The following is a 14,123-nucleotide window of genomic DNA, read 5'->3' as shown; positions in this document are numbered from 1 at the left end:
CCAGGGCAACTTCTTTCAGAAGCATCTGATTTTCGAAGACTGAAATGTCAGTGCAAGTACTGCCATGCAAATATTCAAAAATCCCTACAGAAACAAATCAGGTTTTAACATTTCAGAGCAGGAAGGTCTTTGAGTAGGGTAGATATGGCTCTTCTGGTAAATTTACCTTCGTGTCTGAATACCAAACTTTTGTTACCTTGTGAAAACTCAGGTCAGAAGATTAGTCTGTACTTCTTGAAAGCATTTGAAAAGACGAAAATTGTTTTACTTCAGGAAAGGCACTGTAGGTGATCCTGCGAAGTACAGAAATGCTGGGTTTGCTAATCTCAGAGAACAGCTCTGATATTACAAGGCATCAGAGCTGTTGGAAAGTAATCTTTTTCCAAATGTTCAGTTAAGAATAAAATAATGTTAAAAAGTTAACTTTATACGATCTCAAAAATGTGAGTGGGGAAATGACCCTCAAACACCACGGTGCAGGAGAATCCTCTCCAGGATATTTTCACTGCTTCAATACCCAGTTTATACTAGGCAGCCTTACGGACTGCTTTGGTCCAAAATCACACACTGCAATAAATTTACCTCATGAGCCCACAGTTCCCTGTTGCCGCTGTTGGTGATGATGCGTATTAAATCCTCCCAGTATAAGTTAAATTGTCCCGATAGCAGCTTAAGTTTTGATCACTCTTTGACATTTGGGAACTGTACCCCGAACAACACCTGACACCCAGGGCGGGGTGCAGTGCCCGAGCTGTGAGGGAAGACGTTTTTCCCTCAGCCTGACGGCATTTTCACTTCACAGAAAAGCGATTTTCGGGGGCAAGCCTGAGCTGCGCCTCCAGCACTGAACGAGAGCAACCAAGCGCCAGGGGCAGCTCTGCCTTTTCAAGCACTCCTCTCTCCTCAGGTGGCTTTCAGTACGGTGCCACAACAATAACAATTTCCCCGTTTTACGAGGGCGAGGAGCGGCGGCAGGGCTGTGGGGGGGGGTTGGCGGGCAACGGCTCCAACGCCTCAGCCGCCAACGGCCGCCAGGGGGCGCGGAGCCGCCACAGAGGGGGCGTGGCCTGAACCCTCCTCCCCCCCCAGTGGGCGGGCGCCGCGGGGGCCGCCGGGAAGATGGCGGCCGGGCGCGGGCTAGAAGGGAGCGGGGCGCGCGGGACGCGGGGCGGGTGCCATGAAGCAGACGGGCGGGTGGGTGAGGCGGGGCTGCCGGGGAGCGCTGCGCTCGGGGGGAGGGAAAGCGGCTTAAATAACGGGAATAAGCTGCTGGGGCGTGTTTTGAGGGGCTGCACGGGTTGAGGGTTTTTGTTTTGGTAAAGAAAAACGCAATAAGTGCGGGTGTTTTCGGTTCTGGGCGCGGGAGAGCCGCGGTGTGGTGGGGTTTGTTGTCGTACCCAGCGGCTGCCTGCCAGCTCTGAGGTGTTTGTGGCGCTCTTGTGCGCTGTGTCGGGCTGAAATCCGAAAAGCGCCTTGCTCTGAGTGTCTGTGTCGGTAACGAGGTGCTGCAACTCGCCTACAGGTGTCTGCAGGGTTTTGTTTTGCCTGAGGCAGTCAGTGCGATAGGGATAGAAAGCATCTTCTGCTGCTTGAGCACTCCTGTCCGGGTGTGTACTGCTGTCAGTTAGTGATGTTTTCTGAAGAAAAAAAAAACTTTTTTTGGTCCTGTGCTGTTAGTGGTTGTGAACGGGAGTGCCTGGGGATCCCCTCCTGCTGCAGCGAGGTGTGAGAGCTCAGGTCAGGCAGACCTCCTGGGTGCGAGTGCTGGCACAGCTCTTGGACCTGCAGTAAATGTGAATTTATCGTCTGGCTTCCAGGGTCTGTGGCTTTCTAAACTTGCACATAAGCGATAAAACCTGGAGCAGATCAGTTTAAGTTATCTCCTTGTGCAAAATCAGGGTCTATCAGAACAGAAAGAAGTGGTTGCCTGTGGTAGACAGAGCAAGAGCTGGGGAAATCTTAAGCTGCAACAGGTTTCTCACCTAAACAGAAGGCTTACAGATGTGTAGATAGCATGCTATGTATTCTACTTTCTCTTAAGATCCCTTTGTACACATTTGTCAGTATACTTGAGAGAGAAAAGTAAAGCAACTTCCAGAAGAAGAAAAAACTCACTTGGGCTTAAATCACCCTTTAAATAAAATTTTTCAAATGCTGTTTCCCCTCAACTTTTAAACTGAGGTTAAACTTCCAGCAGTGTGTGGTTGAAAAGTTTCTACTATAGACTGAAAGAATTTGGTATTAAGAATATTTGATATATCTGAATGGTATTGGGTTTTATGTTGGTCCTTGTAGCAAGAATAGGGTATGAAAGTCAGGTGGTGGCAGCCTTCTGCATGCTGGAAAGCTGCTGCAGGTGTTTTAACTTGGCTGTAGGGTATGCCAAATTATGGAGGAAATATAGGCTTTCTTGTATTTCTTATGAGAGAGGTTTTGTGGGAAAGAAAATAATAATTATCAATACTATCACTTTTAAAATGGAAGCTGACAAAACTTTCTATTTTAGTTTAGAAAATGTAGTAGTAAGAACTTAGTGTGGAAAAAAAAGATACGGGGGGAGGAAGAAAACCAGGACAACTAAAAGCTATATCTGTATTCGAATAAAACTATGCAGAGAGAGTGCTCTGCCTTCCTTCTGTGAAGGAAGCATTTAGAATTTTTTTTTTAAAAGAACTTTTTATGACTTCTTTAAATCAGCTGTTGAAATTGTTTAAGTCTTTCCTAATCCTATTCCAACCACAATGGGTCGGACACCTTGATGTTTTAAGCACTTCTTGACTGATTTAGCTGAACTTGTACTGCAAGTGTCTTAAATTCAGAAGCGGCATTTTCTTCTCATTTATGTCAATGATGGGTAAAAGAGAAATTGATCTGGAAACCTGTTAGCTGAAGAGTGTTACCCAATTATTTTTTTTATGCTTTTGTAGAGTCTTGACTATTTTATTTTCTTCCACAGTACCTCTATGCTGCAGAACCAGCCTCAAAGGCACTATGGAATTACCTCTCCAATTAGCTTGGCTCCTCCTAAGGATATAGATTATATTCACACTCAGAAGCTAGTTGAAGCAATGAAGCCATTTGGGGTATTTGAGGATGAAGAAGAACTGAATCACAGGTATAATAAAACTAATTTGTTAATCTTTCTTAAATTTGAGGACAAATGTAATGTGAGTTTTCTTTACAGGCTGGTTGTTCTTGGTAAACTGAATAACTTGGTCAAAGAATGGATTTCAGAACTTGGTGAGAGCAAGGTAAGGATTTCTTGTAATACTCTTATCAAAAGAGCTGAAGTCTTTTCACTTCTTTTGAAGGCCACACCACTAGGACTTACGCTAAAGTTCAACTTCTAACCTTCCTCTTAAATATCAAGCAGGACTGTAGTAACTGCCACTGAAATATGGTATGAAAGATTTTTCATATGTTTCTTGAAGTCTTTGGGACAGTGCATAAAGTTAAGAAGTGGTTGTGTCAGTTGACTGTTGCAGTTAAGAGAGAAGTAATTTATTGTGGGGTCAGATGGTAAATGGGCACTGATTATGCCCCAAGCAGCTTACAGCACTCATCTAATTTGAATTTATGCTAGACTTGCCTATTGTATAGCTCCTGAATTCTATTGATTTATGTACATCTGCAGGGAAGCCTAATAAGTTGTAATTTGTCTAAATTAATGAAAGGACTGCTGCATTGCTTATACTTTTTGGAGTTGTAAGGGCTCACTTTAAGAAACAAGTCTGTTAGACTAACAACTCTGTGTGGGAGTGAGAAAACATGTTTAAGGAGGCTGCTTCTGTCTTTCTAAGTAATTTGTGTTAATTAAGCCTGCATGTGGGTCAGTATGTATCATATTCTAAACTGAACTCTTTCTCTGCCCACAGAATCTTCCCCCTTCAGTCGTAGCAGATGTTGGTGGCAAAATATTTACATTTGGTTCTTACAGGCTTGGAGTACACACCAAAGGTAGGGCTTTAGTTATCTGGTCGTAGTTGTAATTTTTGAAAGTGACTTCCAACAATAACAGAAGAAATGGAATCTCTCTGCAGGTGCTGACATAGATGCTCTTTGCGTTGCTCCTAGACACGTGGAAAGATCAGATTTCTTTCAGTCACTCATTGAAAAACTAAAGCATCAAGAAGAAATAAAAAATCTAAGAGTAAGCAAGTTCTCTCCTTCATACACTGACTTCTACAAATAAGAATATTCATGTTCACAATTTCCACTACTAACGAATGCCTTATAAGCCAAAGATAATAAAAAAACATTCAGATCCATTTTTAAAATACTTTCTGTAGTATGAAAATGTTGAAGTCAAGGTTTTTGTTCCTCTTCCTGATGACTATACATCGTAGGAATCTTTGTGGTATACTTGTCTTCTGCCCTACCCATGGTTTGGGAATGAGTCAGCTGTAGCAAAAAATGGGGCTCTGTACCTAAGAGCTTTGCTTGAGTTTTGGATATAGTAAGGGGCTAAGAAGTGAAGTTAATGCCTACATGCAGGAAGAAGGGGCAATCAAAAAATTAAGGCAGATGAATGTGACAAAGAAAGTCGTCTGTCAGTACATGTGCCATGGAGTTCATCTGGATATACTTCAGAACCTCTAAGTTGTTTGCCTCTAGTCCTGTTCTTGGTACTCAGCTTGAGCCTTAGCATTGGTGATGCATTCTGACAGCTTTATCTAATGTTGTATGTTCACTGCATGGCTCCTCTTAAGTTCATCTGCTTAATAAAATCACCTTCAGGATGTTTCATGTCTGTCTTGCATGTAAAAATGAACTCCTGACCTCTCAACTTCTGCTCTGTAAACAGGGATAATGCAGTTTTCCTTATGAGGAAAAAAAGGAAGATAAACCTTCAGGGCTCTAGTGGAATAGTATCTCAAGTGTCTAGAGAAGGCTCGATGCCTTGCTGTGCATCTTCTACAGGAGATAGACAATGTTCAGGCTTGTTTGTGTGACTAATCAAGATGAACTGTAATGTTCAATCACAGTACCATGATATTTAACCGAAAGCTGTAAAAACCCTTCCTTTTTCAAGATGGCTCTTTGCTTTAAAATATTTAGCAAGTAATATTACAGGGCTACTAGAACAGCCATTTAGCATTCATTGTTGCCAGAGTTAAATCTCTGACATCCTCTCACCTTCTGCTAGTGCTTCACTCGTTTTGTGGGTGATTCCTGGCACTATCTCCAAGGAGTCCATGTTTCTTTGAGAGCTGCAATGAGATGTGAAGCATCTTGAGGTAATTAGTCTGAGAAGAGATGAGTGTGTGAACCCTTCAGAAAAGGTGGAGTGGATAGAGGCAGTTACTTTCTTCCTTAGCTTAGCAAGGTGTGCTCTAATACTAGTTTCTGGCCTCTGCTGGAGGCCTGCAGTCACATGGCCTCTCTCTGAACAGAGGCTAGTTTGCTTTGCCCCGATACCTTCCCTTCAGGATGTCAGATGCTCTTTTTTTCTTACATTAGAATTAAAGAAGGTGTGGGATATTTTATTAGACTTGCTTTCAAGTTAATTGCTCCAATTTCAGGATGCCTGAATTGCTTATCCCTATGTGGTCAGATAGGGCTGCTGCATTTAATAACTGTGTGCAGTCTGAGTCTTAAGCATAGGGGAGAAAGACTTTGTTCCTGTAGGACCAGACAGTCAGCACTTGGAATGGTTATCCTATAGCAGTTCCTTCTAGAAACCTGAGCTGGAAACTGTAACAGTCCTGTGTTCACATGAAGTTTGGGGGCTGTATTTGTTCATCCCTGACCACCATTAAAAACACAAAAGGGAAAAATTTGAGCTGTAAGCTTTTCAATATGTATTGAACATACAGACTTTCCTTGGGAAAATGTAATGGTTTGATTCAACTCAGGCCAGTCCTCATAGATGGGAAAGAAGTTCTGATGTATCTATGACCTCCTGCTTCAAGTTTGGTAGGCAAACTACACAGTATAGCCTTCCTTCTGTCTAAGCTACAGGACTGCAGAAGTGTTCCCCTAGCCTAGTCTTCTGGCAGACACAGTGAAGGACTTCATTTGTATAGCTAATGAGGCTAAACTACTTAAAGTTCATTTTGATACCATATTTTTACTACGCTACCTGCATCTTACATAGTTATGTCGATTCAGAAGCACTTCAGTCTTTATATTGCATAGCTCAGCAGTATAATCGTTGTGTTTTATTGTAGTCTAAGGGAAATGTGAAAGTAGCAAAAAGGCACTTTCATATAGTTATCCTCTCCTTTACAGGCAGTAGAAGATGCCTACGTACCAGTTGTCAAGTTTGAGTTTGATGGCATTGAGGTAAGAATTTCATTTTAAGCATGGTTTATCTTTCTTGCTTTGCAGTGGTATAATTTAGCAGTCACAGGTCCCTGGAAATCTTACAAGGCTTCTGGTACCTTAAAGTGTTTAAGAAGCTGTAATTGAACAACCCTATACAACCCAGAACAAGACTGCAGTAGGATTGGAGCTTATGGGGAGCTAAGTCCCTAGGAAGCCCGGCACACGTGGGAATGTCAAGGACATCTTTCTCTAAAGCTGTGCTGTAGACTAAGGTAGCCTACTTGAATAGCATGTATTTCACAAGGATTGTGCAGACTGGGAATAAAGGCAAAATCTTTGCTAATTCTTCTTGTTGGCTCTGACAAGCTCATTTTCTACAAAGGGCTGTGTGTAGTGTGTATCGCTGTATGAGTTGTGGGTGGATAAAACATTGTGTTGTAAATCAGAAAGGAAGCGATCATGAAACAAATGTGATAAGAAAAAAAAAACTCATTTGATTTCTGCCTAGGCTCTTCAGCTGCAGGAATCCTTGTATCTTGAATAAGCCTTCTCCTATGAATGAAGAGCTGTGGGTTGTAGTATCCAAGCAAGTTACTGCTTGGTAGTTGCTGTGATGAAGACACTCAGCAGCCTTTTTCTGGTGTTTATAATGTAAAGACATTGTCAGGATAATTTTCTTACCCCAGACTGTACTGGAAAAAACATTTCAGGATCAAAAGGGCTTACCATGTAAAGAAAAAGCCTGTTGCTGTAGTTGAGGTGAGTGAATTTAAGCTTAGTTATGGAGTTAGGATGCAACTTCTTTTTAATGTTGAAAAGACACTAAATTTACAGTTGCCATTGGAAAAGGAAGTTTTCTATTGGTTTAAAAAGAAAGATGATGCTCTGTAGGTTTTGTAAATAAAAATCTGGAACTTGTGGCAATCGAATTTCTGGGCAAGTTTTTGGAGGTGCACCTGTGCTATGTGATTCTAAATACAAACATTCACCCCTTCTGTAGATAGTACTTGTTCTCTCCCACTAGCAGGCTGTTTGTGAACTATGGTATTCTAACTCATGCTTCTTTACTCTAAGATTGATCTTGTGTTCGCAAGACTGTCTATGCAAACCATTTCTGATAATCTGGATCTAAGAGATGACTCCAGTCTAAGAAGCCTGGATATAAGATGCATAAGGAGCTTAAATGGTAAGCGTGTTTACACATTTTAAAAAGAAAATGTTACTGAAGCTGATATAGAATGCACGTTACACAGTCCAACTTTCTGCACAAGATGCACAACCAGTCTTCTGTATGCTTAAGACCTGAGGAGGTGACATTTAATGTTTCTGTGAATAGTGATTAGATAGGCCTGTATTTCCCATTCCTTTCAACAGTGTGTGGTGTTGCAGTTTACCACAGAACTCTCTTCAGGTGAATAAGTGGAAAACTTGATAGAGAAGGGAGTGCTGTAATTCAGAAATAAAGATGTTTAGAATATTCAAATCCTAATGTGCTCTGTTTAACACCAGCTGTTGTAATTGTGCCTGACTGTTGTAAGAAATCTAGCTTTCAGAATCCGTGTAGAAAAGCCTTATTAAGATGTGTTGGCTGTAGCCTGGCTATGAGAAAGTGGTTGAGTACATCTATTACTGGAGATAATACTGAATATTGTGGGTAATCAAGGTAATGCAAAGCAAGTCATCTAAGGTAGTTTTTTGTGGATTTGAATGTTAAATTGTAAACTATTGATCCAGTAGAGCATACAACTGGCTTGTACATGTTACAGCAAACCTTTATACTTAAACCTTTTCTACAGGCTGCAGAGTTACTGATGAAATACTACATCTAGTGCCAAATCAGGAGAACTTCCGGCTCACACTCCGCGCAATTAAACTGTGGGCAAAACGTGAGTGGTGTCATTGTTCGTGATCTTTAAACATTTCAGAGGCATTTCATGATGAAAAATAAGTTTCTAAGACTATTGGAAGCACTTCCAGTTTTGGATAGTTCTTCAGATGTCTGGGTAATAGGCTTAGCTTTTTAACTTGTTTTAAATCTAAAGGTGCTGTGTTGCTGATCAGGAACATGACGACAAATGATAAAAATGCCAGGTTAAGCCATAAAATCTTGGTGTCTATTGAATGGGGAAATAACATATGGGAATGTAGCTATGGCAAGTGCTAGAACAATGGCAGAACTTCCTTCTGAAGCAACAGCTGTAGCAGTACAGGTGGATTTCAGAGTAGCAGTATTTTGGGAAATGGTGTAGTAAATCAGTGATGTACATTTGAAGGATGTGGCTTTTTGAAAGAATACTAACTAGGAAGTATCCATTCCAGGGCGTGGTATTTACTCCAATATGCTGGGATTTCTTGGTGGTGTTTCCTGGGCAATGCTAGTAGCAAGAACATGTCAGCTCTATCCAAATGCATTGGCATCTACTCTTGTGAACAAGTTCTTCTTGGTTTTCTCAAAATGGTAAGAGCTATTGTTGTATGACAATTTCAATCTGTATAGAGTAGTAACACTTAAGGCTACTTCTTTAAAAATGTGTTTCAACATTGAGTCCTAGTCTGAATTATGTGACTGAGTCTTAAAATACAGTTGTTAGTTAATGGCTTATCTTTTATAGGGAATGGCCAAATCCTGTTTTGCTGAAACAACCTGAAGAGAGTAATCTTAACTTACCAGTATGGGACCCTAGGGTATGTAGACATTAAACTCAGGAGCCTTTAAACTTTCTTCTAGGTTAAACTGATACTAAGCAGAACTGTTTTAACGTTGTAGGTCAATCCAGCAGACAGATATCATGTAATGCCCATCATCACCCCAGCCTATCCACAGCAGAACTCTACATACAACGTATCTACATCAACACGAGCTGTAATGGTAGAGGAGTTCAAACATGGTAATATAGCTTTCTGTGCTTATTAACTGATGAAGAGGTATGCTTGCTATATGAAACTGCATTGGTTATATTCTGTGAGGTGTCCTGCTCCATTAGGCATAATGGATCTCTGAGAAATAGGCCACTTGTAAGCAACATGGACCAGTTTTACCACAGATTATCATAGCACATATGTGCTGTGTCAAGTGAACTCATGCTTTCTCCTCTAGTAGTGTTCAGGACTTATCTTGCAGAGTTTATATTGTGCAGTGATACTTATTTTTTGAATTTATTTAAAAATTAATTTTTTTCAACACCAACTCTAGGTCTCGCAGTAACAAATGAGATTCTTCAAGGGAAGTTAGACTGGCCAAAGCTCCTTGAGCCACCAAACTTCTTTCAGAAGTACAAGTATGTATGCAATCTGTGTTTTCTGAACTTGGAATGGTTTGTGTACTGGGTGGCATACTGAGTTCTAACTGTGTAAATAGAAGATGACATTAATATTTGTGTTGCTGAAAAATTAAGCGGAGTTACCTTTGGGTAAGGGTGAGCGCAGGGGAGATACAGGAAACTGTTAGGCCCTTTACAGTCTTCATGAGGGGAAAAAATGAACTGCAGCATTTTGAATGTTGCAGAATGTGATTCTAAAATATTTTTTTTTTTCAGTTAATACTGTGCTGAATACAGGACGTAGTCTGTCTTTAGTAGAAATTATGTTCTAGATATTTAAGGCAGCTTTGGCTTTGCTTAAAGGAATAACATCCTGAGCTATTACATTTCCATTTTCTTCTAGACATTATATTGTACTGACTGCTAGTGCCTATACTGAAGAGCATCACTTAGAATGGTAAGACTTAAAAAGAAGTCTGGAGACTTTGGTAGAGCATGTACCTTCGATACATGTATGTGTATAACTTGTCACACGTTACTGAAGCTTCAATATTTCTTTCCTGCATATTAATGAATTGTATTGTGCACACACCCCACTCTGTAGACCAGTGCTCTGTAGCCTGAAAAGACTTGGTTTTATAACTTGTTTCTTGGATGTAATATCTAATTTGGAACAAAATTGTAATTGGTGCTGAGTTGCTCTAGGTAGGTAAGTAGGCTCTGAAATTAGCTGCCTTTCTCCAGTGAAGTAAAACCAGGCTGTTACATTTGAGAGAAATCTTGCGCTCAGTGCAGACCATCTGAATGCTGATAAATAGTATTTCCTGAGTTTTAAGTTATTAGTGTTCTTACCTCTTCTGTTTAGTGCTGAAAAATAAATTGGCACTTTGGTATGGCCAACAGTGGATAGGTTAATGGCTGCAGTGGTGATCAGTTTTTACAAAACTATGAGAACAACCTCAATTATAATTAGAGGAATTCACTACTTATGATGAGATGTTTGTAACTGTCTCAGGGGAGATATGTCAATATAACTTGTTTGACCTATGTGAATGTGCTGAATAATTGTATGAATGCTGAAGCAATGGGAAGTAGTAAGCAATTCAGGTACTGTAATGTGCATTTTTGTTTTTAGCTTTGCAGTGATATTCTGTTAAAGATGTTACATTTCTAAACGTTGCTAGTAGATAATTTCTTCTGAGCTTTCTGACTTTTTCCTTTAAATTGTATCACCTACAGCTTGATGTTAGTCAATCAGGTGTGTAACAAGGATTTATAGGCAAATGGCTTAAAGAATTTTAATGATTTCTAGTAGAACAAAGTTTTTCATGTATCTCACAAAGATGAGGAAAGTTCTGACTCCGGTAGAAGCAGGCTTTTGTCATGACAGAAATGGAGGCAAATGGGGCTTGGTTGTACAGCTGTGAGAACTAAAAAGCAAAAGATAGTTTGTATGTCATAAGGCCATATTTACTTCATCAGCTCTTGGATGGATTTGAAAGTAGATAGCACATCTCTTACCTATATAAGATAGCTCTAAATAACAAAGACTTTTAACTGCTTTTAAAGTTATCTGTGGTGTTAGCTAAAATGGCACTACTTTCTTGAAATGAAAAGCCTTCATCGTGGTTCTTGTAGCTTGGTAAATTTGTAATGAAGTTAAGGTGACCAGAATATTTCACAGAAATCACAGAATTTCTAGGTTGGAAGAGACCTCAAGATCGAGTCCAACCTCTGACCTAACGCTAACAGTCCCCACTAAACCATATCCCTAAGCTCTACATCTAAATGTCTTTTGAAGACTTCCAGGGATGGTGACTCCACCACTTCCCTGGTCAGCCTGTTCCAATGCCTCACAACCCTTTCAGTAAAGAAGTTAAAGGAATTGTGTTAAAGGAATTATGTTTTGTTGTTAAAGGAATTATGTTTTCAGTTCAGTTCTGGTTGGAGAGTAGTAAACTCCTTCCACTGATCAATCTGTAAGGAGAACTGCATCTTTACCCAGCTATGATCAAGCAGTTGTCCTTGAGGTTTTTTCCTGAATCTAAGATTGTTTTTTCTACTTTGAAATGCAGCTGGAGTTGCAGGGGTATACTACTTGTACTCTGACAATTCAGATTAAACATATAATACATGTTGAAGATGAGAACAAATTAGATAAACTTAAGTAACTCAGTCTTTGGAAACTCAAAAGCTCAAATATTACTGGAACCATCTCAAGCTGCAGTGTGGTATAAAATCTATCTATTAAGATGAATGAAAGTTCCTCTTTGGTTAGCATTTTTGTACTAGCATTACATAAAAGGTATATAACTATTGTGGGGAATACAGTAAAAACAAATATTTCCTGTTCTTAGGGTTGGCCTTGTTGAATCTAAAATTCGTGTGCTGGTTGGAAACCTGGAGAGAAATGAGTTTATAAATATTGCACATGTAAATCCCCAGTCTTTTCCTGGCAACCAAGAACACCGTAAACAGTGAGTTTTGTTACTCTACTTAAATAGCTGGGCAAATGTATTTAACTTGTTAGATAACCTGAGATTAATATAAACATGTTCTGTTATACCTATGGTTCTGTGGACACGAGTTGCTCAATTCTTTCTGGAGGCTCTTGGGTACTCAAATGTGTGATATCAGCATAATCCGATAAATATGTTAACCTGTCTTTTTTTTTTTTTTAGGGGTGGCTATGTGTCAATGTGGTTTCTTGGAATCGTATTTAGGAAAGTGGAAAGTGCAGAAAGTGTTAACATTGATTTAACATATGATATACAGTCGTTCACAGATACAGGTAAGCCTATGTTTGTGTTTTGCTCTAGTCTTGTAGTGTTTGGTTTTGATTCTACTGGAAAAATTGCTTCATTAAGTGAAATGTTTACCTAGAGAACAATGTGAAGAATAAAGCCTTCCTGTTCTGACACTTTAGTGAAGTCCTTTTTGGAGCGAGTGTGTGCTGCATTCATACTAAGTGAGGAAATCTTTCAAAGTTTACTGAAAGAATGGACGGCAAATACAATGAAAGTAGAGCTGGATTGCAATATTCAACAAGGAGGAGGCACAGCTAGTGTAAGCCTAACACTTCCACTGTTTTAGTGGATGAGCAAAGATGTCCCTTTTGATATAGGCACATAGTAAGCATGAATATAGTCAGGTGAAATAGCTGTTCATATCATACTGAACACCTTCTGGAAGGAACTGCATTTCATGAAATGGACAGTCAAATGAGGAGTCTGTAGGTGTTCGCTTACTGGGAATAGCTACATGTGTCGGAGTTGTCAGCAGAAAGTGGGAGTTACTGGTAGCAGGTTCTAAACCAACTTGTTAGTTCACTGTATTTTTCCGAAATAAGTTCGTGTATGATAATCGAGGGAACTTTAAGCCAGTGAGTTGCTGCACTGCAATTAGAGGCGGTCTTGCATGTAAATCTTTGTGTTCATCTTCCATTTCTGCTTTTTTGGTACATGTAGAAGAAGTATTATTGGAAGTGTTGTCAGGTAATGCTAGATTAAAGGGGTTGTAGAGGGAGACTCACTTGAAGTCATAGGTCTTACTCTGCCATTGTCTATTTTCTTACTCCCAACCTGACTGTTCACGTGCCTTTCAGAAATGCATGTGTGCTGTCAGGCTCATGACTAGCTGTCAAATAATAAAGTGAGGTTGCTTTTCTGAAGTGACAAGTGCGTTAGAACAAAGAACTTGAAACAGTGGACTCCCTTAAGCATTTTTTTGTACTTATGGGGAGTTTATCCGTAGTACCAGCATGGGCTGTGATGTCTTGCCCAGTTCTCCACTTAAAAATGCAGTAAAAACCTGACCACCTTTTTGGCTTGTGCTTTCTGATATGAAAGGCATGGAAGACTAACAAAACTCTTGTCTGGCTGTCAAGCCAAGTGAGACGGCTTCCTCAGACTTGTAGGAAACAAACATCTGTATAGATAACCCACTAGACATGATGCACTGTTATACCTTAATTTATTGCTTCAGGCATCTCGCAATGTTTCAATGTTGTGGCAAATATCAACAAGGCTTACGTGCTACCAAGAGCCAGGCTAGAACTGAGGTTTACTGTTTTATTTCTATGTAAGAACTTGATTGAGGTAGCTGTGCTCTTCTTCTTAGTAAACCTAGTAAAGCACAGCTGATAGTACGCTTCCTCTGGCAGAGGGTTTGGATTAGACTGAACAGGAAAGGTATTTCTTGGGAGGCGTGAGGCCCTTTTGGCAAATCTGGGAGTGACCAGTTGTGAGCAAGAAAGATTTCATCAAATGCCTTTTCTCTGAGAGTACCTTTAGAGGACAAAGGTTAACTTGAAGCTGTTGGGCTGAAGGTCATAAGCCTTCCAAGCAGTGAGCCTTTTCTTAAGTCAGCTCCCTTTTGCCTGAGAACATGATTGGATTTTCTCTGAAACAGCAGTTCATATTGTTATAAATATTCATTTGTGCCTTATTCACTCTTATTTCTCCTTTAGAAATACTTCAAGCCACCTCGTGGCTATGTCCTTCCTTTGATTCCTACTCTATTAATAAGCTGACTTCCTACTTCTGCTCATGATTGGGCTGTTAAATAAGCTTGTTGAAATGCGACTTAATTCCTTAG

General features: G+C 40.1%; 1 protein-coding gene across 8 annotated transcripts in view; it reads left to right on the top strand.

Annotated features, from left to right (window-relative positions):
* Positions 1–1,130: 1,130 nt before the first annotated feature.
* The window catches only part of PAPOLG (poly(A) polymerase gamma), a gene marked incomplete at its 3' end in the record, with an annotated part of 40,203 nt that continues 27,210 nt past the window's right edge, over positions 1,131–14,123 (top strand). For 4 of the 8 annotated variants that reach the window (XR_014317299.1, XM_082757911.1, XM_082757910.1 and 1 more), the window contains exons 1-15: positions 1,131–1,194; positions 2,957–3,115; positions 3,185–3,251; positions 3,876–3,957; positions 4,041–4,150; positions 6,232–6,285; positions 7,342–7,453; positions 8,064–8,153; positions 8,587–8,725; positions 8,880–8,952; positions 9,035–9,155; positions 9,461–9,545; positions 9,931–9,984; positions 11,885–12,004; positions 12,209–12,318. Coding sequence is in view for 7 of the 8 variants with exons in the window: in XM_082757911.1 (XP_082614037.1) it covers positions 1,178–1,194; positions 2,957–3,115; positions 3,185–3,251; positions 3,876–3,957; positions 4,041–4,150; positions 6,232–6,285; positions 7,342–7,453; positions 8,064–8,153; positions 8,587–8,725; positions 8,880–8,952; positions 9,035–9,155; positions 9,461–9,545; positions 9,931–9,984; positions 11,885–12,004; positions 12,209–12,318 (1,393 nt within the window). Of the gene's footprint in view, positions 1,195–1,983; positions 3,116–3,184; positions 3,252–3,875; positions 3,958–4,040; positions 4,151–6,231; positions 6,286–7,341; positions 7,454–8,063; positions 8,154–8,586; positions 8,730–8,879; positions 8,953–9,034; positions 9,156–9,460; positions 9,546–9,930; positions 9,985–11,884; positions 12,005–12,208; positions 12,319–14,123 lie in introns of those variants that run through there. The other 4 variants (XM_082757913.1, XM_082757914.1, XM_082757912.1 and 1 more) reach the window with 4 other exon arrangements.

Source organism: Aythya marila (genome assembly GCF_965140915.1).
Source record: "Aythya marila genome assembly, chromosome: 3".
Lineage (NCBI taxonomy): Eukaryota > Metazoa > Chordata > Aves > Anseriformes > Anatidae > Aythya > Aythya marila.
This window is presented reverse-complemented; position numbering and strand designations above follow the sequence as displayed.